This window comes from Triturus cristatus, chromosome 1_1 (assembly GCF_964204655.1).
Source record: "Triturus cristatus chromosome 1_1, aTriCri1.1, whole genome shotgun sequence".
NCBI classification, from domain to species: Eukaryota; Metazoa; Chordata; class Amphibia; order Caudata; family Salamandridae; genus Triturus; species Triturus cristatus.
Window position 1 is genome coordinate 3,939,629 of NC_140579.1, and position 24,856 is coordinate 3,964,484.

The window sequence follows — 24,856 nt, forward strand, 5'->3', positions numbered from 1 at the left end:
GCGGACACCAGAGCAGAGTTTAGCGCCCGCCCTACCAACACTGCTTGAAAATCAATCTGCTCCCATGTATGCGAGTGGGAAAACTAGCTGCTTACATGGGCATTGTGGGCTTTGTGCATCTCTGAAAAGCCCGAAAGCTGTAAAATGCCTACACACATCCGTGCCCACACTTTCCAGTTAGAGTCTGAAAACTATGCCCTTCATCGCCCTTTAATGTTTCTTTAATGACCCCTTTCATTCTGGCGACAAAGCTGAATTTATAATATAAAACTTCTGCTTCTACCAGTAACACTGAAGACGGTGCGGAAGTACGGCAGGATTTGCTGTTGCTGTTGTTAGAGTGTTACAGAGTTGTTACAGAGTGCCATAGCTGTTGGCCTGAGACTGGGTCACCTTCTCTTAATGAATAGGTAAGTGGTCTCCGCTTCCTCCTGATGCAATGCCCCCATAGGCCAATACTTGCTCACATTGGATACTTCGTATTTGTTGTTATGATCTGCTGGTAAATATTATGCGCAGTTCACACAGCATGTCACAACTTGGACAATAACATCAGAACATTGGAATTCTTTATAGGAGGGTGACAGAGGCAGCGGACGTGTGCGGAATAGGTGCACGACTGTCCCTCTTGCAAATCCTGCTCGTTCTACGGTTGTAACTTTTTACTGCATGAAACCGTTGGTGCTACCAGTAATCCGTGTACACCAGGGGTCTCCAACCTTTTCTGTTGAGAGAGCTACTTCTGATCAGTAAAATCATTGTGAGCTACTAAAGGCCGAGCAATTGGTGCATTGTTCCCAGGGTCCCCCCTATTGCCCCCTAATAAAGTACCGCTCGCAAGTGGTCCCTCGGCACAAACCAGAGCCAGAAACCGATTTTACATCTCTCTCATTATTTTATTACAATTTATAATGCTTCCAGTGAGGGCTTTTAGGCGCTGTCCATAGGCCAAAGTCGATAGGAGATTGTCATTTGCCCCGAATCAGAGGATGTGGAGCCTATGCCGGGACTCTAACCTGGATCCCCAGCTTCGAAGTCAGCAGCTCTGGCCCTTACACCACACCCTCTAAGTCATTCAAATTCAATTAAAAGAAATGTAAAATAATGTTCCCGGCTCCAGTTTGTGGCCAGGAATGACTCTGATTACTTTATGTATTTAAAAATAAAAGCTCCCTGTGAAACGCTGCTTTAATTGACATGATCAGGACTCGAAACATTCAAAAAATGGAGGTCTAGGGACTTGAATACTCTACTGAGAGTCTAGAGTGCAGCTAATAATTCAACAACATACACACACCTCAGCTGGCGCGTTGGGGTTTCCGAGATGGGATCTTGCGAGAGGGATGGGATACGAACCCCCGAAACAACACTGTATGCTCACGTTTCCAGTTATCTCCGGACACAGAGTTGTGAACATGCACCACCCGCTCGCCCACCAGTCAGCCTGCACTGCCAAAAGAACAAGTATTTAAGTGACCTTTCCTGAGATAACAGTATAATTTTTCTTTTAGTTTTATATAGCGCAAACTCGACCAGAAGGTCTCAGAGCTCTTTTCATGAGCACCAGTTGCGTTACAGGCGAACACATTCATTTTGTTAGGCATTGAGAGATTAACTGATTTGCCCAGATTCACAGGATGTTGAGCATCCCTGTTGAGACACAAACCCGGTTCCCCAGCTTCGAAGTTGACCGCTCTAGCTGTTAGACCACATCCTGTCCCCTAATTATATCACACACCGGAATTGTGAACCTGCCTCTATTGTTTAAGATGTGGGAGCTGGAGCGGATTCCAGGGTCATGCAAGTGCCATCTCATATAAAAGCTATTAGTTAACGGGTGCTGTTGTTGGTTATTCATTTTGGATAGCACCCAGAAGGTCATGCTGCAGGGGGCTGAAGGGGAACCCCCCATCATGTCACTTGACTCTGAAGAGAAGGGCGCACTGCACTGACGGAAACTCACCAGCACAAACATGCACACAAAAGGGCTTTTTTAAGTGTAATAATGTTTACATTAGACTTTTAGTTACCTGAATTCAACAATGAGCAACACGCGGAGGGGCTGCAAGCATGTCAAGCTATACCATTTCCATAGAATGGCTTGGTGGAGCGGGGGCTCAGCCAGCTTCTGAAGCAGCTGATGCACTTCTGTTTCTAGAGAAAGCTTCACATCCGCAGGCGCCGCACTAGCAAAGCAGCTGATGCACTTCTGTTTCTAGAGGAAGCTTCAAATCCACAGGCGCCGCACTAGCAAAGCAGCTGATGCACTTCTGTTTCTAGAGAAAGCTTCACATCCACAGGCGCCGCACTAGCAAAGCAGCTGATGCACTTCTGTTTCTAGAGAAAGCTTCACACCCACAGGCGCCGCACTAGCAAAGCAGCTGATGCACTTCTGTTTCTAGAGAAAACTTCACATCCACAGGCGCCGCACTAGCAAAGCAGCTGATCCACTTCTGTTTCTAGAGAAAGCTTCACATCCACAGGCGCCACACTAGCAAAGCAGCTGATGCACTTCTGTTTCTAGAGAAAGCTTCACATCCACAGGCGCCGCACTAGCAAAGCAGCTGATGCACTTCTGTTTCTAGAGAAAGCTTCACATCCACAGGCACCGCACTAGCAAAGCAGATGATGCACTTCTGTTTCTAGAGAAAGCTTCACATCCACAGGCCCGCACTAGCAAAGCAGCTGATACACTTCTGTTTCCTGAGAAAGCTTCACATCCACAGGCCCCGCACTAGCAAAGCAGCTGATGCACTTCTGTTTCCTGAGAAAGCTTCACATCCACAGGCGCCGCACTAGCAAAGCAGCTGATGCACTTCTGTTTCTAGAGAAAGCTTCACATCCACAGGTGCTGTACTAGCAAAGCAGCTGATGCACTTCTGTTTCCCGAGAAAGCTTCACATCCACAGGCGCCGCACAAGCAAAGCAGCTGATGCACTTCTGTTTCCTGAGAAAGCTTCACATCCACAGGCCCGCACTAGCAAAGCAGCTGATGCACTTCTGTTTCCTGAGAAAGCTTCACATCCACAGGCGCCGCACTAGCAATGCAGCTGATGCACTTCTGTTTCTAGAGAAAGCTTCACCTCCACAGGCGCCGCACTAGCAATGCAGCTGATGCACTTCTGTTTCCAGAGAAAGCTTCTCATCCACAGGCGCTGCACTAGCAAAGCAGCTGATGCACTTCTGTTTCTAGAGAAAGCTTCACATCCACAGGCACTGCACTAGCAAAGCAGCTGATGCACTTCTGTTTCTAGAGAAAGCTTCACATCCACAGGCGCCGCACTAGCAAAGCAGCTGATGCACTTCCGCTTCTAGAGAAAGCTTCATGTCCACAGGCGCCGCACTAGCAAAGCAGCTGATGCACTTCTGTTTCTAGAGAAAGCTTCACATCCACAGGCGCCGCACTAGCGATGCAGCTGATGCACTTCTGTTTCGAGAGAAAGCTTCTCATCCACAGGCGCCGCACTAGCAAAGCAGCTGATGCACTTCTGTTTCCTGAGAAAGCTTCACATCCTCAGGCACCGCACTAGCAAAGCAGCTGATGCACTTCTGTTTCTAGAGAAAGCTTCACATCCACAGGCGCCGCACTAGCAAAGCAGATGATGCACTCCTGTTTCTAGAGAAAGCTTCACATCCACTGGCGCCGCACTAGCAATGCAGCTGATGCACTCCTGTTTCTAGAGAAAGCTTCTCATCCACAGGTGCCGCACTAGCAAAGCAGCTGATGCACTTCTGTTTCTAGAGAAAGCTTCTCATCCACAGGCGCTGCACTAGCAAAGCAGCTGATGCACTTCTGTTTCTAGAGAAAGCTTCAAATCCACAGGCGCCGCTCTAGCAAAGCAGCAGATGCACCTCTGTTTCTAGAGAAAGCTTCACAGGCGCCGCTCTAGCAAACCTACATTTTTCAAGTGCTGCAGACAGAGTCACTGCAGGCGGGGGATGGCAGAGGCAGTGTACGCACATCCCGCCTTGTATATCAGCCAATGGGAACCAGCCAACATGGACTGGAAGCGCACTAGTTACTGACGGTGGGCAGTCTAACACTGTTCTTGCAGGACTGACGTCACTCGCTTTGCCCAACCCCTCTCCAGTGAAGCTTAGTAGCCAATGGGAGCAGTTGGTGTGTGCGAAAGCGAGCAGGAATGGATAAGAGGCCAAAAAGGCCTGAAAATAAACAAAATTGCTATGACAGGATACAAAAGTGGGGGTCAGGCTGCGAGGTACTGACAGGTTGTTGGCGAGCTATCAGTAGCTCGTAACCGACCGGTTGCAGACTCCTGCTTCAAATGTTTCTGGATTTTCTCCCCATAATTCTAGACAGTAATTTCATTGAAAATTAGCCAATGTATGACCACAGGTGCTTGCTTATTAATATTAAACATTTATCATCCTGAAGTCCTACTGTAATGAACCAACATACGGCTATGGGACGCTTGCTTATTATTCTGAAATTTTATCATCCTGAAGTCGTACTGTATAACCGTTTTAGTGCCGCTTGACCTTCTCAGATCGTCTCCGAGGCTGCATGGTAGCACTTAAGTGATGAAGTCTACATTTTACCAATCAGAAAATGTATATTTTTGTGCCTCACTCATCTGGCTTCCCCTTGTGATTTTATTTTTCACTCCTCTTTTGTTTATCTCTCGACACCCTTCAATTTCATGGTCCGTTTTCATGATATTTTTTCTATAGTCTGATAATTTTCTCAGGCATCTCTTATGTCTGTTTACCAGGTTAATTTTCTGTCTTGTAAAACATCTTGAGAAAACATAAATCCTGTAAAATAGTTTATTACCATATCTGTTACTTACTCGAATCGCTTCTCGCCCTCGTCTTTGCTACTCCCTGGGCTAGGCATGAAGATGAGGCGGTAACAGTAGAGGGACTGAAGGAAAGGCAGCAAGGGATAGAAAATACCCAACCACTGCATGGCTTCATAATAAAGGCATACTGTGATTGGCTATGTCCTTCTGTAAAGCCAAACCTGCTGCCTCCAGGACTAGACCTACTCTTCGCCTCTTGAGCCAACCCAGAAGCTGCTTCACAGCATAAGAGCAGCGTCGGGATTGGTTGGAGCAGGCAAAGTCAGCTCTCCTCTGGAGACCGGGGTCTCTGCGGATATGATCCCTGGCTCACTAACGTTGTGCGGGTAGGAGAGGCCTTATGTGCGCATGACGGGTTGGTCATAGGAAGACATCCATCCATCCTGACATGCGCACTTACACATCTTTAGACCCAGACACTCTTCTGGTGCTGTCTATATTGATGCCACGTCCCGGCCCACTCATAAATTGAAAATCTACTGCTTGCAATGTGCAGCCAGCCCACTGCTGTAATATAAGCACCGCAACCGGGAATATAAATTGTTTAAATGCATATTAGGGTCCAGGGGGGCAGCAAATACAGCAATGGCCCCATGGAGAAATCGCACCTGGGTGGAATTACATCTAGTACATCAGGACTAGAATTTTGTGATTGTTGCCCACCATATGTCATGGTTTTCCTCCCTTATGCCAAGAAGCATCTCCAATGAGCTAGTGCTAGTATCTTGCCACAGTTACCCCCTATGCCAAACATTGCCTCCAGTCTGCCAGTAGCAGTGGTTTTCACAGGTGCCTGTCCATGCCAGCAATTGCCTCCAGTATTCCAGCAGTAGAATTTTTCCATAGGTCCCTTTATAAGCCACAAATTACCTTCAGTATGTAAGGGCTAATGGCAGACTAGCAAGCATTACATCATATTCTCACTCACATTTACTCAACCAAACTCAATCATTCATTCTCACTCAGTCTACCTCACTCTCACTCATTCTTACTCTGACTCCAACATACTTACTTGCTCTAGCTCTGTCATTCTCACACACTCTGTATCACTCATTCTCTCTCCTTCATTCACACTCACTCCAACTCTTACTCACTCATACATTTTCACTCGTGCTCTCTGACTCACTCATACTCACTGACACTCATCTTCACTTATTCTCACTCCCTTTTAGTGGCTCTCACACACTACCTGTCACTGACACTCGCTGTTACTTACACACACTCATGCTGACACGTACAAACACATTCACAAACACACAACCACACTCCGATCCCCAAGCTTGTACCCCACGTACATTTAAAAGCATTTTTTATTTGTCATCTGCCACAGAAGTACTCATTCTAGATCCTCGTGCCCCATTTTTACTACACTAACAGTGAATAATAATCTATTATTCACTATTAGTTTAATATAAAATTGTTTGAAATACAAAGGTGGAGCACGGCTCCCATAAGGGCGAGCTTCCGCTGTGTTCTCGGTACTCATTTTGCTACCTCTGAAGCCAGAAGTCGCACATGCAGTGCCAGGGGTCACAAGGGGCAAGACAGGAGTCACAGCTGCGACCCCTGGCAATCCCTAAATGATGCCCATGCATGTGACCCTGTTAGGAACGTCATACAATGTGCCAAGTGACCTCATTCAGAAGATCAGAATGTGCTGTGTTTTGTGACTCCATTCAGAATGACACTGTGCTGTGTCATTACCATTCAGAATATCACATTTTCTTCTTAGTCATGCAATACCCCAGAATGTACTCTGTCATGTGACCCCACTCACTATTTTCTAACCATAGGTAGTTAAGTGTTTCACTACCAAAAATACTGCCATAACTTTAACATCTCCTGTGGAAACTGATTTCACTGTGTTTGTTTCTCTGTTTTGCAGGATGTCAGAAGCACCCTAAGCAGGTAAGGCTGGTTTATTATCCTCCTGTCAGTGTGTAAGGAGCAGATCTCAATGCTGCGGTGTGTAAATGCCACTACTGAGCTCACACAAAGTGTTAGGGAACTTTCAGACCCTCATAAAATCACTTTACATTCTCAAAACAAATCTTAAGTCCTCAGAAACCTTCCCTGCGTCATCCGGAAACGCTCTTAAATTTTCAGAAATCCCTGCAAGTTTTCAGCAAACTCTTTTGAGTCTTGAAATAATTGCCACAGAAATGAGCTGCTGTCCTCACAAAACATATTTGTATCTTTAAAGCTTATCTGAAGTCGTACGAAAAGTACCCTGAACATACAGAAAAAGCAAGCCCATTCTGGAAAAGTCCCCCCAGGTTTTCCTAAATTCAGAGTTGTGCAAACACTAAGTCATAATTTCCTAACTATACAGACACATATGGTGGCTATGTTCACAACAATTGCAGATCCAATTTTCAGCACTATTGTTAGGGATGTTAGATCATACACATATATCTTCATGTGGAGTAGAGGTGCTACCATGGTACTACAGACACCCTGCCACCTAGGGTGTTCACCTGCTTAGGACAATGTCCTTGGCAACAAATATACACAATAATAAGTACTAGAGCACACATAGAAATTCCATTTAATAAATAAAGTAGTCCTAATATGAAGTCCATCAAATGTTTTGTTCTTTTTTGTGAAGTTATTTCATTCCATTTGTAGTTTCCACAATGTTCGGTTTATATATAAGCAGGAATGGCCAATATCTGGTCTATACGAGCACAAGCAGCTGACACGTGTTTCGTCCATTGGGCTTTGTCAAGGCTGCAGAAAAAATACATACATTGGAATGGAACATCATCTCTCATGCGATCTTTTACGTAAAATTCATATGTGTCAACCTCATATAGCAGTGATGAGGCGAAGGAAAATAGCGACATGAAATTATATATGCCGGTCACAACGCAATGAGGATATTGTGTAAAAATGCATTGTAGCGTCAGCTCACCCAAAGCCATAAAAAGTGTTACCCATGATAGGCGATGTTGACCGAAAGATAAGAACCCAAGGAAGGGGGCCATAGAGAATGCCTGTATATATTATAATACAAGCGAAAAACTAGATTTTGCATGCATTGTGCTCTCTAAGATACGAAGAAATATGCATGTTTAGTGTTCCATTTTGCATGCAAGGAAAGAATAAACATTAGTAGTGAGATTTATTAAGAATATAGAATACCTGAGCGCCCTGTAGTAAGGACAATGTCCAAAAGTAGTCCGAGAGATGCAGAGAAGATCTTGTCGGAATCTATTTAAAATATATATAAAATTGTATGTATATGCGACCATCCTGAGGAAAAAATGATAGTGTGCGGAAAAGTAAACATTAGTACACCACAAGGAGAGCGAAGTCTCCTTAGTAGTAGAAAGGGAAGTGCAAATAACAACATATAAAAGTAGACCATTTCAGAATGGAAACTGATCACCCAGGTGAAACGAGGGAAGTGATTCCATGTGTAGTGCAATACAATTAAAAGGGCCAATTTATGAATATTTGTCTTGTGAATTTCCTAGTGGAGTGGGAAATAAGCAAGAAGCATTTTATGACTGACTGGTGGTGATCGGTCAGTATAATACCAAAAGAGGCCATCTGGGGTAACCTACCAAACCCACACATTTCTGAAAACTAGAGACCCGGGAGAGTCCAGGGAGGTATGGCTTGCGTGGATCCCCCAACGTTTCCCTAGCCAGAATCCCCTGCAAACCTCACATTTTGCTGAAAATATCATAATTTTCTCAAATGTCTGTGTGAGAAAGTTGTAGGATCACCGGATTGACACAAATTTCCAGACACTCAGCGCTCCCCCAGGTCTCCCGATAAAAATGATACCTCACTCGTGTGGGTGGGTCAAGTACCCATGACAGGCAAGGGCCCAAAACATATTGTGGAGACTTCAAAATTACCCATCATAAAACTACCTGGTTTTGTAGGAAAGGGGCACTGGCGTTTTTTGCCCCCGGGATCGCGGCCATCTAGGGGAACCTACCAATCCCACTCATTTCTGAAGACCAGACAACTCGGGGAGTCCAGTGAGGTATGGCTTGCATGGACCCCTCAACATTTTCTTACCCAGAATCGCCTGCAAACCTCAAATGTAAGTAAAAAAATCACTTTCTCCATATTTTTGGGCGTGGGATCACCGTGCCGGCACAAATGTACTACCACCCAACGTTCTCTTTGTTCTCCAGAGCAAAATGATACTTCACCTAGGTGCCGGCAGAGCTAGCGTTCAAAATCTACAGGTAGACACTTTGCATAAAAAGGGTCAGTTTTCACTGTAAAAATGTGGTATGTCCAAATTGCGTTTTGCACCGTTTCCTGTCGCGTGGCCTATGCCTACCCACACAAGTGAGGTAACATTTTTATCGGAAGACATTGGGGAATGCAGGGTGGGTGGAATTTTGTGGATCCACACAGATTCCACAACTTTCCATCACAGAAATATGAGGAAAATGTTTTTTTTGTTTTACAAAGATTGAGGTTTGCAAGGGATTCTGGGAAGAGAACCTGGTGAAAGCCACACAAGTCACCCCATCCTGGATTCCCCTGGATGTCTAGTTTTCAAACTTTTATAGGTTAGCTAGGTTTACATCGGTGCCAGCAGAGCTAGAGGTCAAAGTCTACAGCTAGGCACTTTGCAAAAAAAGAGTTGGTTTTCACTGTAAAAATGTGGTGTATCCATGTTGTGTTTTGCACCGTTTCCTGTCACGGACACCAGGCCTACCCACACAAGTGAGGTATCTTTTTTATCGGAAGACTTTGGGAATGCAGGGTGGGTGGAATTTTGCGGATCCACGCAGATTCCAGAACTTTCCATCACAGAAATCTGAAGAAAATGTGTTTTAAAAAAAATAAAGTTTGAGGTTGGCAAGGAATTCTGCGTAAGAGAACCTGGTAAAAGCCACACTAGTCACCCCAAACTGGATTCCACTGGGTGTCTAGTTTTCAAAAATGTATAGGTTTGCTAGGTTTCCCTAGGTGACGGCAGAGCTAGGGTTCAGAATCTACAGCTAGGCACTTCACAAAGAAAGGGTCAGTTTTCACTGTAAAAATATGGTGTGTTCACGTTGCGTTTTGGGCTGTTTCCTGTCGCTGGCACTAGGCCTACCCACACAAGTGAGGTACCATTTTTGCTGGGACACTTCGGGAAACATAGAATAGTAGAAGAAGTGTTTTTGCCAATTGACTTTATATGCATTTATCCCTTCCAAATGTAGGACAGTGTGTAAAAAAGTATAATTTTCAAAAAAGCCCTCTAATTCACTTGCTGGTATAGGTACCAACATATATGGAGTTGTGCAAATAACCACTGCTTCAAAATACCCTTTTGTTGTTCCCATTTTGGAAATACATAGTTTTCCACGATACCTATTTTTCACTCTTTATATTTTACCAAGTGAATTGCTGTACACTCGGTACACAATGAAAAACCATAGCAAGGCGCAGCTCAGTTACTGGCTCTGGGCACATCGGATTCTTAGTGAACCTACAAGTCCTATATATCCCCACAACCAGAAGGGTCCAGTGGATGTAACGGTATATGGCTTTAAAAAATCTGTCATATTTAAAAGAAGTTACCGGTGACAACGTTGGCACAAATGGCTGAATTTTCAACTCATTTTCAATTTTCCCTGTTTGGTTCTCTAAGAAAACATCGAAGAATCTACACAAATGACCCCTTACTGAACTCAGAGTTTTGTCTACTTTTCAGAAATGTATAGCTTTCCAGGATCATTATTGCTTTCATACCCATTTTTACCATTAACTGAAAGGAGGTTGAAAGCACAACAAATAGCAACAAGCATTTGCAATGCAATCGGTCTCGCCTTTATTTAGCTATGCAGCACATTAGCCTGGGTGCTGAAACATCTACTGTTCTTTAACATGGACGGGAACTAAGCACCAAACGGCGTGACACTCCAGGTATGGGAACACATGGAGTGAAATATTGCCTTTCAGCAGAAAATGGTATAGTCCTAAGCTCTGTTTTTAATATAAAAGCAGGGCCTTCAGTGGTCATATCACTGAAAATACAAGATTTGAAAAAAATATTATTGTCTACAGGTGCTCGTGGAAGACTATTTCTATAAACTGGAATCTAGAGAATGCTAAAGTGATTCTGGTATTTTACTAACCTCTGCTGGTCGTTTTCTATCAAGAAAGTTAAATAGAAGTAGTTGCCATAAAAATTAAAAAAAGAAAGTCCCTCAGCAGAAAGCAAATCTGGTCTTTTACTGAACTCTGCTGGTATTAAAAAATATAATATCCGCGCTGACATTGCGCCCGGGCTTCAATAACTGCATGGCCGAGACCAGCTTATACAGGACTGACCATTCATGTAGCACACGCCACCGACTGAGCGGCTTCCAAGCACTTTAACAACAGATGTTTCTGTTAGCCAAATCAAAGATGCTCATGTTATCAGCCATTCAAGAATAAAAGGATGAGGTGGCCCTTCTGTTACTCCAAACCAGGTGACACAGAGATCTATACAGGGGGCCCATTACCCATCTAGGCTATCTCTCCATCTTGTCCGGGAGCAGAAGGCCATGGAAATGCAAATGTCAGCGATTGCTGAAAATATGCAGCAGAATCAAGACAAGCAACTTGTCCTCAGTTTCAATTAAAAATAGGTTAATTTCCAAAACAAACCTGGAAGTCGTCTGCTGTATGATTCCTTCAAAGCTAAGGGGAGGGGGTGGGGGGGGGGATCTGTAGGTCGGTGGTTCCTGAAGAGCTCGGTAAATAAACTTGGAAAAAGTAAGGCACGATGCTTGGGGACAAAGCTGCTTCAGTGCTCCGGGGCTGGTTGACTTTCTGTCTGTTTCCTGCTTGTCTTAGCCCCGCCTCCGCGATCACATGACCTAAACTGTGGCTAAGGCGAACAGAGAGTGCAAAAAAGTGAAGAACTAGCAGGGGCCTTCGGGGAAACATCGTTGCCTCTTGTGACAGTGCTCAGTCACTCGGAAATCCCGCCTCTGCCATCGGGCGTGCTTTCTGTCTCGATTAGCGGCGTGCTTCTCTTCCGGCTCTCCTGGTAAACACCTTCCTCTTCATGAGCAGGAGCGTGTGTTTAGCGGCTGCTGGACGACGCATGCACAACATAGCCGTCTGGACAGGTCAGGCAAAAGAAAGTGCGAATGTTGGCAACCAGTGATATGAAAAACAAGCATTGGCATAGCCAATAGGTCTCGCTTTTGGGACCTTATAAGTATTTAGTTATGCAGCACAATATCCTTGGTGCAACAACATCAACTGTTGCCTGGCTAAACACTTATAAGGTCCAGAAGGCGAGACCTATTGGCTATGCCAATGCTTGTTCTTCCAGCCTACATTAAGGGGTATTGTATTAGCCCACTTCAGCCATTGGCTGACTTCACTATGAGTTATGCCATGCAGCCCTTTCACAAGGAACACATGCAAAGTAGTTCCCTTCAGTGTAGATTCACTGGTGCAGCCCCGCATTTTTTAAGACCAAACAAATCTTTCAGCACAAAAGCATACATGAAAATAAAACTGCCTAAGAGAGAGGGTGAGAAGGGAGGGGGGAGTGAAAGCAAAGAGAGAGGGGGTGATTGCAAAATGCGCGCACTCTATTTATTTAACAAGAACAAAACGGAACACTTTCAGCTTAAAAAAAAAGAAAGAAAATGGAGCTGACTAGGAGGGAGGGGGAGAAGGGAGGGGGTAGTGGAAGCAGAGAGAGAGGGTGTAATTGCAAAATGCGCACACTTTATTGATTTAACAATAACAAAACGTAAGCAAAATGCGCGCACTCTATTTATTTTCCAAGAACAAAATGGAGCACTTTCAGCAACAAAAAAAAAGATGGCAAATGAAACTGACTAAGAGGGAACAAAACGGAACACTTTCCGCTAAAAAAAAAAAAAGGAAAATGGAGCTGACGGGGAGAAGGGAGGGGGGAGTGGAAGCAGAGAGAGAGGGGGTGATTGCAAAATGCGCGCACTCTATTTAAAAATAACAAAACGTAAGCACAATGCGCGCACTCTCAGCAAATAAAAAAAAAAGATCCAAATGAAACAGACTAAGAGCGACGGGGAGAAGGGAGGGGGGAGTGAGAGCATAGAGAGAGGGGGGGGTGGAGAAGCATTGTAAGACTTAATGAGCCATTACAAAAGCCAGATGACTCATGCGCACGTTCAAGCGCGCGTTCCCGCACGCTGGAGGCCGAGAAAAGCCTTTGGTTGCACTTTTAAAATCCAGTTACTAAATTCTCTCAGAGCAACGTATGGGCTGGCTCAGGCGAGACCTAAAAAGCATTTACAAATGCAATAGGACGCGTATTTACGCGAGTCCTATTGCATTGTAAACAAAAATGCGGGCACCGAAGAAGGCAGGAATGGGAGTGGGTGTGTGGGTGGTGGTGGCCAGAGAAGTCACAGACTGCGGGAGGGAACAGGGGGAGGCAGGGGAACAAAAGAGTTGCTGAAGTAAAGGGGCTGATAGCCATGGAAGGATAAACATGACGTCATGGCAGTAAGGAGGCGAGACTAATACGCCGGCAACCAATCAGAATGCAGCATTTCAGTTTTGAGCCAATCAAAAGCATGGGCAGAAAGTGGGCGGAGCTTCCCCCACAATACTGTATACAGCACCTCTCGACGAGACAGCGCATGCGCTGCCTAGCCGAGACCTAAAAATGGGCTATGTCCCAGTAAAATGCCCAAACTGCGTAAAACATTTTGGTTTTCCAACAAAAGTCTGTCAGTCCCTGAAAGTCGGGAAGATTGTGATATCAGCACCACAAACCCTTTGTTGATATCATTTGCAGGGAAAAAAACAGACGCTTTCATCGGCAGCAATTTTTCAAATTTTTCCCCCAAAATTCAAAATTTTGCTGTATTTTGGCTAATTTCTGGATCCCCTCCAGGGGAATCCACAAACCCTGGATACCTTTACAATCCTCAGGATGTTGGAATAGCAGGACGGAAATTTGACATGGATACCTTATATGGCCAAAAAGTTACAGGGGCCTAAGCACGAACTACCCCAAATATCCAAAAAAGGGCTCAGCACTGGGGGAGGAGGGGGGTTGGAGGGTAGGCCCAGCAGTTAAGGGGTTAAAAGTGAAAAAACATATCAACAAACATACGTTCTTCATGTCTTGTGTAGTTAACATCCACAGCCATTCTAAGATCATCTAGCACTGCAAGGAGAACAGTTCTAGTGTTTCTGTTTGGGTGAAATCTGTCCTTTGATCTCAAGCCCTGTCTTCGTTATACTCCCCTGTAGTCTGGCCAGGCTTGTCTCAGGTGCACCCGACTCTGGTCTTACAAGGTATGGCCCTGTGTTACCTTCCTGTGGTCTCATGAGTCCTGTCTCTGTTGTACCCCCTTTTGTAGTCTCATGCCCTTGTCTCTGTTGTACCCTCCTCTGGCCTTGTGGCCGGGCTACGCTCTCCTCTCCTGTGGTGTTGTAAGGCCTGGTTGTGGATTTACTGGTCTCCCTCCATCGTATTCTTCCTGGTGTCTCTTGAGACCTGGCTCTGCTGTCCTTTCCTGTGATCTCAAGTCCTGTCTTGGTTATACTCCCCTGTAGTCTGACCAGGCTTGTCTCCGGTGCGCCCGACTCTGGTCTTACAAGGTATGGCCCTGTTTACCCTCCTGTGGTCTCATGACTCCTGTCTCTGTTGTACTCCTCTTGTAGTCGCATGCCCTTGTCTCTGTTGTACCCTCCTCTATGCTCTCCCCTCCTGTGGTGTTGTAAGCCCTGGTTGTGGATTTACTGGTCTCCCTCCATCGTATTCCTCCTGGTGTCGTTTGAGACCTGGCTCTGCTGTCCTTTCCTGTGATCTCACAAGTCCTGTCTTGGTTATTCTCTACAGGTTTGTCTCAGGTGCACTCTTCTCTGGTCTTACAGGGTATGGCCCTGTTTTACCCTCCTGTGGTCTCACAAGGCCCAGCTCTATTTTCCACTCATGTCCTCTCGCAAGGACTGGATCTGTTGTACTCCTCCTAAAATTCCTATCAGCCCTGATTCTGTTGTACCCTCCTGTGCTCTCATCAGGCCTGGCTCTGCGGACCCCCTCCTGTGGCCTCACAAGGCCTGGCTCTGTTATACCTCCTCCAGTGGTCTCACTAGGTCTCACTCAGTCATACCCCCTCCTGTGGCCTCACAAGGCCTGGCTCTGTTGTACCTCCTCCAGTGGTCTCAGTAGGTCTCGCTCAGTTAAATCCCCCTCCTGTGGCTTCACAAGGCCCTTTTCTGTTGTACCTTCTCCAGTCATCTCACTAGGTCTCGCTGAGTTATGCTGCCCGTGGTCTCTCAAGGTCTCTCTCTGTTATACCGCCTCCTGTGGTTTTACCAAGTCTTGTGCTTTTACACCTCCTCCTGTGGTCTCACTAGGTCTCACTCTATTGTATCTGAAAGATATTGGGATATTAGTTGATGGGGTGAGAACCCCACTCAAGCAACAACCACAATCTATATGAGGGTGAACTATAAAAGTCCCAAAGCAATTTAGAAACATAGAGTTTATTTTAATAAGTAAAATGATACCAAAACAATATGAATCCAATAAATAGTACCAAATTTATTAATTTTTAAAAATTTAGGTAGAAATAGCGCCAAGAAACACAAAGCGCCAATTTCAGGTATCTGGTCACGAGGAAGTGAGATAAAGTTTTAAGGTCCGGACAATAGCAATGGAGTGAGGATTGGACACAAGGACTATGGTAGTCCCACTAGGAAGTTAGGGCCAGATGTACGACCATTTGCTTTTGCGACTCGCAAATTGCGAAAAATTGTGAGCCGCAATTTGCAAGTCGCAAGAGAAAATGTATAACAGTGTCAGAGACACTGTTAGCGATTCCCAATGGGGTCGCAAAATGCAAGGCTCATGAATATTAATGAGCCACTCTCAATTTGCGACCCTATTGGGAATGGCTGGCCAACCAAAGAGGGTGGTAAACTGCAAATGTTTTGCGACCACAATTGCGGTCGCAAAACAGTCATACATGGCATTTGGGGTCACTATTAGGAAGGGAACGCCCCTTCCTAATAGCGACTCGCAATTCCTAATTAGAGAGTTGCAAATAAATTGCGTCTCGCTATTTAGGAATTGTACATGGCCCTGTAGGTTTTTGCATGCGCAAATGGGTCGCAAACCCGTTTGCGCATGCAAAAACGGGTTGTACATCTGGCCCTTACTTTCTCAAGTCCTCGCAATGAGCACTATTCTTGGTGGCAGAGGCCTCCCATTGGCAGTCATCGTGAACGGTCGTTGTCGTAGCGAAGATCAAGTCCCACTGGAGCTTTGCATTGCTGGTCCATATTTGGCACAAAGAAATGACTTTGCAGCCACGAGGAGCCCAAAACATCTGTTTCTTCACCTTTTCTGCAGGAGGAGCTTCCACTGAGGCCAACCAACTATCCAGGACCTGAGGTCACCTGTTGTGAATCAGGACTCACTTCAGACAAAGGTCAACAGCAGGCTCAGGCAGGTCTAGGCAGGTCTCGTTGGTACTGGTCAGCAGGGCAATTGCAGGGGGTCTCTGGACGTTTGTGGTGTCACTGTAGCTCACACAGGGCATCGGCGGACTAACCCTTGTGATCCAGGCCAGCAGATCCAGTCCTTTTTTTCCAGACAGCAATGATGTCCTTCCGGCAGCAGGGCTGTCCTTCTGAATCTTCCAAACGACTAGGAGTGTTCTGATGGGATGCTTTGAAGGTCCCATTTTCATACTAGTGTCAGCTTTGTGTGGGGAACTTCCCCGACCAACACTAAAACTGGTTCTGGTCAGTTCTTCCTCCCCATCCCCTGGTCTTGTCTCAGAACTGTCCAGGGCGACAAAGGCAAGGCCAGGCCTGATGTTAGGTTCCCTTGTGTGTGCTGCAAGCAGAGTCTTTAGAAATGTAGTTAAGGTAGGGTCCAGCTTCTCCCCAGCCATTCTATCAGGAAGGTCCTTTCCCCTCACATGCTTTGCTCAGTGTCCGGAAGGAATACACAACCCACAATAGGTGAGCCAATCACAGTCATGTAACTGAGGACACTGGCAAAAAGGCACAAATAATTTGAGCAGAAAAATGCCAATTTTCTATAAAACTGAAAAATAACTTTCTAAAGATGGCGTTTTCAAAATTGTCATTTTAAATTCAACTTCACCACTACAGAGGATTTTCAATTAAAATGTATTTGAGTGTAAACACTATTTCCCTATTAGTTCCCAAACTGAAGTTATCACGTATTAAGTTTAATAAGGTAACCCAGTGTTAGCCTATGGGAAAGATAGGCCTGCACAGTGAAAAATGAGTTTTTCACTACTAGAACATGTACAACGGAAACACATGTCCTATGTTTTCAATTCAATGCACCCTGTCCTTGTAAGTATTAACAAGCATTTGCAATGCAATAGGTCTCGCATTTGCGAGAGTTAAAGCTATTGGCGGTGTAAATGACAATATAAGTTACCCATGTGCTTTGCCTCACAGTGCTGTGGCCTTTGGTACCTTATAAGTGTCTAGCAGCAATGCAGTTTATTATCCTGGGTGCTGTGTCGCCAGGGACTAAATAACCATACAATTACTATACACTGGGTCATGCAGTCTGATTCAGGAATATAAGCGTGCCCCTGGAAACATTTATGGACGCATCCCAAGGCTTGAGGACCTGTGATGTCTAACTGAACAGTGACTCCTGTGACTGCCCCCCAGAGGCCATAACACAATAAAATATACATTTGCCTTTTCCTGTCCTGTCTGGCAAACGCCATGAGAGGAGGCCATCTTCTGATTGCTGGTAGCTGTAAAAACCTGTCTCTTCATCTTTTTGAAGAATAAACAAAAGCCGTGTAATACAGGGTTTTATCTCTATCTCAGGTTATATTTATTTATTTATTTGAAAAGTTTTATAAAGCGCGAACATGACCCAAACGTGTAGCAGTGCGCTGTACAAAGTGGCGTAAGTATGAGTACAACAACAAAATGGATCAGAAGAGATAACTTAACAATCAAAAGGTCAAGGAGGCAAAACACAAGGTCAAAGGGGGGCTTGGGGAGTCAGCCAGAGTAGCGGGACCAGAATGGTTTCAGCAGAGAAGAAACATAAACCCAATTGAAACAGCACGTTACAAGAGAGTATCCAGACCGGAGTAAGAAGTAGATTGAGATAATATCCGTGTTAATGCTGTCGGAGATCATTCAGGAGTAGCCATTTGGCATGTTTTTGAAAGAGGCAGTAGATGGGTTGGTTCTGATCTCTGGGGGAAGAGCGTTCCATATTCTTGGAGCGAGACCAGAGAAAGCATGATTGTAAATTCCTTTCTTATTGAATTTGTGAGGATTCAATAATAGGGTGTTAGAGCTTCTGAAGTTCCGACTCGAGCCTGATAGCTCAGGTTTTTATGCCAGGTAAGCGGGGGTGTTGTGATGAATCGCTTTGTGCGTCAAGGAAAGCTATCTTGAGCCTGATCCTCGCTTCAATGGTCAGCCAGTTTAGTTGAATTTGGTCTGGCGTGACGTGGTCAAGTTTTCTAGAGCCAGTGATGAGTCTGGCCGAAGCGTTCCGTGTGGCTCTAAGCAGAGCCAAACTAGTTTTAGGTAGCCCAGCAAGGGTCACCAAACCATATTCCAAGTGTGAGATAACTAGGGATTGTACAGCTGGCTTGATTTTCCTACGCGTGTTGAGCTGAAGATTGGCTCGTCTAATAGTAGCGCTGATGTGATCTTGCATATTCAGGTATTTGTCCAGGGCTATACCTAAAGATTTAGCCAAGTCAACAACATGTGGTGTGCAGTTAAGAGCAGTAAGTTGTTTGAGCCACTCATGGGTAAGTGCAGAGTCGTTGGGGGGGCAATCAGATGGAATTCAGTTCTGAGATTATTTAACAATAGATGGTTATGAGTTAACCATTGTTGAGTTTTTAGGAGTGCATCATTTAGAGTGTTTTTGTCATCTGGAGAGGCGATCTTCAAATATAGTTGAGTGTCATCTGCATACGTATGGTACTGGATGTTAGAGCGGTCCAGAATATCGGAGAGAAGTTCCATTAAAAGGTTGAAAAGAGTGGGCGAACGTGCGGAGCCTTGAGGTACTCCAATGGTGACCGGGGTACTGTTTGCAAGGGATTGGTTGACTTTGAAAATCCCATCCTATATTGAAGAAGAGGTTTTCATGTTTAACCCCTTCGCCGCGGCAGGAATTCCGCCGCGGCGCTGGGGGGGTTTGGGGGCAGGTGCGGTGGCGCTGTGCTCGTGACGGAACCACTCCGTCACGAGCCACGGTTGAGCTGTGCTCATGACGGAGTGGTTCCGTCACGTCTCCGCCCACTGCGCTAATCGCCCGCACAGGCGGGGGATTAGCGCCGCTTGGGCGGAGCGGCCGCCAACAGCCGTAGCATGACGGAACCACTCCGTCATGAGCACAGCGCAACCGTGGCTCATGACGGAGTGGTTCCGTCATGAGCGGGGAAGGGGTGTATAGTGTTAAATGCTGAGGACAGGTCAAGAAGGATTAGAAGACAAGGGACATTTTGATCAAGGTATCTCAAGGCGTCCCCAACGATGTGAGTTGATGCTGTTTCAGTGCTGTGCCCCGCTCTGAAACCCGGCTGGTAGAGGTCAAGGAGCTGAAATTTCTCAATACGGTTTTAGAGCTGTGTGTGGCCGATTTCTCGAGCAGTTTAGCTAGAGCCCTGATACTGGTGATTGGATGGAAGTTGTTAGGATCAGCTAAGTCGACATTGGGCTTCTTTGGGATGGGAGTGACTTGACCCGACTTGAGGCAATCTGGAATCATCGCATGTAAGAGGGATTCTTGGATGATCCGGGACCACAGTGGGAGGATGGCGGAATTGAGATCTTTAAAAAACTTGGCTGGTAGTGGATCACTGAAGTGATTAGAAGGTTTTAAGGACGCCATAGATTGGAGCAGCTCCGTGTCATCTGGAAGAAGAAAAGTATTCCATTATGCGTTGATTTTGTGGAAGGAAGGTGCACTCGCTGCAGTAGGTTCCATAGGTTCCTCTGAGGATGCAAGGGTGTTCACAGGGAGCAAATTTGGAGTGGTAGGTTGCAGCTCAAGTTAAATTTTCCTCGCCTTTTCAGAGAAGTGTGCTGAGAAGTCCTCTCCACTAGGAAAGGAGATTATATGTGTGGAGCTATGGTTGGTAGAGTGGTTAGCTTGCTGTTTGATGATTTCGGACTAAGCCCTGAAGTGATCGGTTTTAGCATTGCGAATAAGTTTGTTGTATGCGCTTCTCATCTTCCTTAACTGATTGAGGCTGGAAGTGGATGGAGAGTTTCTCCAAAGTCTCTCTGAAAGCCCACGTTTGCGACGTTCATCATTTAGAGAGCTATTAAACCAGGGTCTGGATTGTTTGATCAGAATCCTTTTTAGTTGCTTAGGTGCAATAGAGTCGAAAATACTCGTCATAGAGTTAATGGTATGATCAGTAAGGTCGCCCAGATTGGTCATATTAGGGCTGGCTTAAGACTATTCTTGCTAATGGATGTTAGATCACTAATGTTGATGTCTCTCAGGTTACGAGACAGTTGATTGATTTTATGTGGTTGGCCCTGTCTGCACATGACCTTTTCCAGGATGCAGAAGGATATTTGGTGATGACCAGTCACAGGGTAAAATATCATCAAGTTGAATGATGTTGTCTTTAGCTATGATAAGGTCGATATAATGAGGTAGAAATAAAGGGCCCGATTCACAAAGGTAAACTGAGATGAAAGCCTAACTTTACACATTTTTGTGTTCATAAAGGGCATTTGCACGCATTAAAGTTAGACTTTTCTCTCAGTTAAACTTAAGTTTTGGTCTTAAGTTTAACTGAGACCAAAACTGAGACAGAAGTCTAACATTACTACTCTTAAATGCCCGTTGCGAATACCGAAAGTCGTAAAGTTAGACTTTCGTCTCAGTTAACCTTAAGTTTTGGTCTTAAGTTTAACTGAGACTAAAACTGAGACAAAAGTCTGACTTTACTATTCGTAAATGCTCTTTGTGAATACCGAAAGTCGTAGGTTTAACTGGGACTAAAACTGAGACAAAAGTCTAACTTTACCATTCGTAAATGCCCTTTGTGAATAGCGAAAGTCCTAATGTTAGACTTTTGTCTCAGTTAAACTTAGGTTTTGGTCTTCAGTTTAACTGAGACTAAAACTGTGACAAAAGTCTAACTTTACTACTCGAAAATGCCCTTTGTGAATACCGAAAGTCCTAAAGTTAGACTTTTGTCTCAGTTAAACTTAGGTTTTGGTCTTAAGTTTAACTGAGAGTAAAACTGAGACAGAAGTCTAACTTTACTACTCGAAAATGCCCTTTGTGAATACCGAAAGTCCTAAAGTTAGACTTTTGTCTCAGTTAAACTTAGGTTTTGGTCTTAAGTTTAACTGAGAGTAAAACTGAGACAGAAGTCTAACTTTACTACTCGTAAATGCCCTTTGTGAATACCGAAAGTCCTAAAGTTAGACTTTTGTCTCAGTTTACCTTTGTGAATCGGATCCAAAGTGTCCAGCAAATCCCAATAAATGTATAAGTCAACGGTGATATGTTTGAGTCAACCCTAATTCAAAAAGGCTCAAGATCAGTAATTTGGAAACCATGAAGGTTTATTAAAATATTAAAGTGCAATACTGAAGGTAAAACAATAGATGGTCTCAATTGCGTAATATATGAGTCATTGGGAATAAACAGTATGAACAAAATAAAAAAATGGTCTAAGTCCAAAATATGCAGCAAATCAATAGAATATCAGGCAGCATCCCTAGCGGCTCGGGAAAGAGTCTAAAATATCTCTCTGGCTCACCCGCAAACACGCATCCTTTTATAACAAAATTAACCATAATAGCAACTTAAATCGCACAGTTAGCATAGGGTGTGCCAATGTACTGCATATTGTCCAATCAGAATACAGATGTAATATGTCATTCAATGCCACCATCCTAGCACTATCTCTCTAAGACGATAATAATTAGCTCTACTTTTCCCTGAAGTCATCGGACGTTTTAGCACAAACCTGGCTACGTAACCAATATCAGCTTTAGAAATGGATAGGACTACAGCGAGTGAGCAGGAAGAGGCAGTGAAAAGCAACAATTCAACTAAAAAGCAGCGTATCCACACAAAGCATCAGGGTACATTTTGCTTTGAGCAGTGTCACTGAGATATAAAAACATGGCTATTTCCTAATCCAAGATGGAGTCAGAGCCTAATTGAGGCCTAATTCGCCTATGTCAAGAAAACACAGTTCTGTACTTCACTGCATTGTCATTTCAAATGAATAATGCTAATTTTACTAAGCGAACATTAATTAAACTGAAAATAACACCAACAAGGTAATACATCTGCCAAGCGACACCTCAACAATTTTAAGTATAATCAAGCTGCCTGAAGTGTGCCCTATCATATTTCTCACATACCCTTTATGCAAAAAAATCAAAGGGGAGTGGACCACTTGTCCTGTATATCCAGGGTCTTTCACGTTCTTGGTTCCTTCATAAAAGAACCCTCATAACTATACACAGGTATGGCAGCGGCATGAACTGGGTTACCGCTTATGTGTAATAGTACAGCATCATCATTGGGTCTTTTTTTGTGTGTATGCTGACCTCCACCCGGAGGAAGACCATCTGGTTAGACAGTAGCGTCCAGACATGAAGGTTCAAGAGGTGTGAGAAGGTTCATGTCAAGTGAATTAAAATCTCTGAATCATTGTTTCAAAAGCAATTTTATTCTGGAGATCTTGATCAGAGAAAGGTAAAAGAAAAATTCAAGTGCGGAGGAAGACCGAGTTACTGGTCTACCGTACTTAAAAAATTAAAGGTCAAAGGTCGACATGTTTCAGCCTACTGTCGTAGTCTATAGGCTTTCATCAGGACCAATGCAAGGAGAACGCATTATGGCTCCTTATCTAGTGAGAATCTCCCACTAACCTAATTAGAGAGGTCAGTTCGTTTATCTGTACCTCATATATAGAAAGTTCCGTATTCTGGAGGTGCCCGGGGGCGTGAGAGAACCGTATTTCGGTGTCTCCTCGTTCGCTGACTTGTTCTGCCTCTGTCCGCTGCGCCTCCGATACCCTTTAAACATGAGCATGCAGATTAGCAGTGTCAGATTTGCTGTGATGTGATTATACCTGGAGTCAGTACCACTCCAAACTCTGCCTATAAAAGGCATATAAACAATAATACTCTTCTCCAAACCATAATATGGCTCCTTCTGTAAGCCATACAGAGAGTAACAAGGGCCACACTAATGGCAGATGACATGACATGTCAATTTTGAAGACTTCTATATTGCGTTGCCTTTCTCTTCCTGCTTATATTCTGAATCAACAAGGAGAGGAGATCCCTTCGACAGACTGAACGTAACTGGAAACAACACCCTTCAGCAGCACATCTAAAACTTCTCCGCCAAGCCAGAAATGCCTACAATAAGAAAGTCCTCAACTCAAAAAAATAATTTTTCAGAACTGAACTGGAGAACGCCAAAAATCAACCAAGCAAGCTGTTCGACTTGGTCAAACACCAATCCAACAAACTAGCGAAAACCTCCAAAGAAACACCAAAACCCCTAATAATAAGCGAGGAATTCTCTTCCTTCTTCTGCGACAAAATCTCTGCCCTAGGAAATGAACTTAAATCCGCAACTCACCACCAAAATCAAAATCTGCCAGCTCTACCTCTTCTCTCCGCGTTGTCCTCCCAAACCTCACCCAAAAACCTAGCACACTGGGCCAATTTTAAAATCTACGACGAGCACTCTATCTCGAAAATTCTTGCCTCTTTAAACCCGAACAATCACTTCAATGATCCTCTCCCGTCTAACTGCCTAGCTGCCGCTTCTCAGGCTATGATCCCTTCCTGGAGCTCAATAATCAACGCCTCCCTCCTACAGGGCTCAATTCCTGATTCGCTCAAGGCTGGCTAAGTTGTCCCCATCCTAAAAAAAAACCATGCTGGACCCTGCTTCCGCTGAGAACTATAGACCAAAATCCCACTCCTAGCCAAAGTTCTGGAAAAATGTGTGCAACAGCAGCTGAGCCTACACATCAACACATTTCAACTGTTAGGTGACTTCCAATCCGGGTTCAGATCGGGACACAGCACGGAAACCACCCTCCTCCACAATTTAGATGACGCTGTCCAAGCCCTCGACCAAGGCAAAACCTGTCTCCTAATCCTCCTAGACATTTCCTCTGCCTTCGACACGGTTAACCACCAATTTCTCCTTGAACGCCTTAAACTCAGGATGGGGTTGGATGGCAGTGTCCTTAAATGGTTTAGATAGGTCTACATAAAAATCTCTTCCCCTGAGGACATTTTCTCCCTGAACGAGGCCCCGAAGTCCACTGGCTCACCGCCAACCAACTTAAACTCAACGCAAATAAAACTGAATTTCTTCTGATCTCCCCACCCAAACCCAATCCAGACATCCAGGAATGGATCAAGACTATCACAGCACTAAACTGCCCTCCTACCATTGTTGACTCGGCGAAATCGCTTGGAATAACCCTTGACGGCAGCCTGAGAATGCGTGGGCATATAAACTCGATGGCCAGATTCCACCTGAGTTATCTAATAAACCTAATACCCTTCCTCGATGTGTCCGACCTTAAAACAGCAATCCAGGCACTAGTCCTTTCCAGACTAGAATATGGATGCTGTACTCTTGCAGGGCTACCCAAGAAATCTCTGGTCCCATTGACAGCCTGCCTCAACACCGCCGCCAGACTCCTAACCGGCTCAAAGAAATTCCACCACATCTCTCCCCACCTCAAATCTCTGAACTGGCTTCCCCTGGAGGCCAGAATACAATTTAAACTGGCCTGCATTACTCGCACACAAACAGGAGGAGCCAGAAACTCCCGATCCGCCAAAGACCTGCTGCTGCAACAAGCACGCTTATGGAAGAAAAAAATCTACAATCGGGCCTTCTCTGGGGCAGCGGCAAGGATTCGGAACGCTCTCCCACCCGCCATCAGAAGGCTCCGTCCTTGGCACACTTTAAGAAGGAGACCAAAACCTTCCTAATGGGTAAATACCTCGTCTAATGAACATGTTACTTTATTAACATTCTATGGATGATACCTATTCCT

The 24,856-nt window shown here is 44.8% G+C and overlaps 1 protein-coding gene across 1 annotated transcript in view; it reads left to right on the forward strand.

Moving 5' to 3' along the window:
• Positions 1 to 24,856, forward strand: part of LOC146869057 (E3 ubiquitin-protein ligase TRIM39-like) — a 103,282-nt gene that overhangs the window by 63,092 nt on the left and 15,334 nt on the right. The window contains exon 4 of the mRNA XM_085650258.1: positions 6,709 to 6,731. Within this exon, the coding sequence (XP_085506384.1) occupies positions 6,709 to 6,731 (23 nt within the window). The remainder of the gene's footprint in view (positions 1 to 6,708; positions 6,732 to 24,856) is intronic.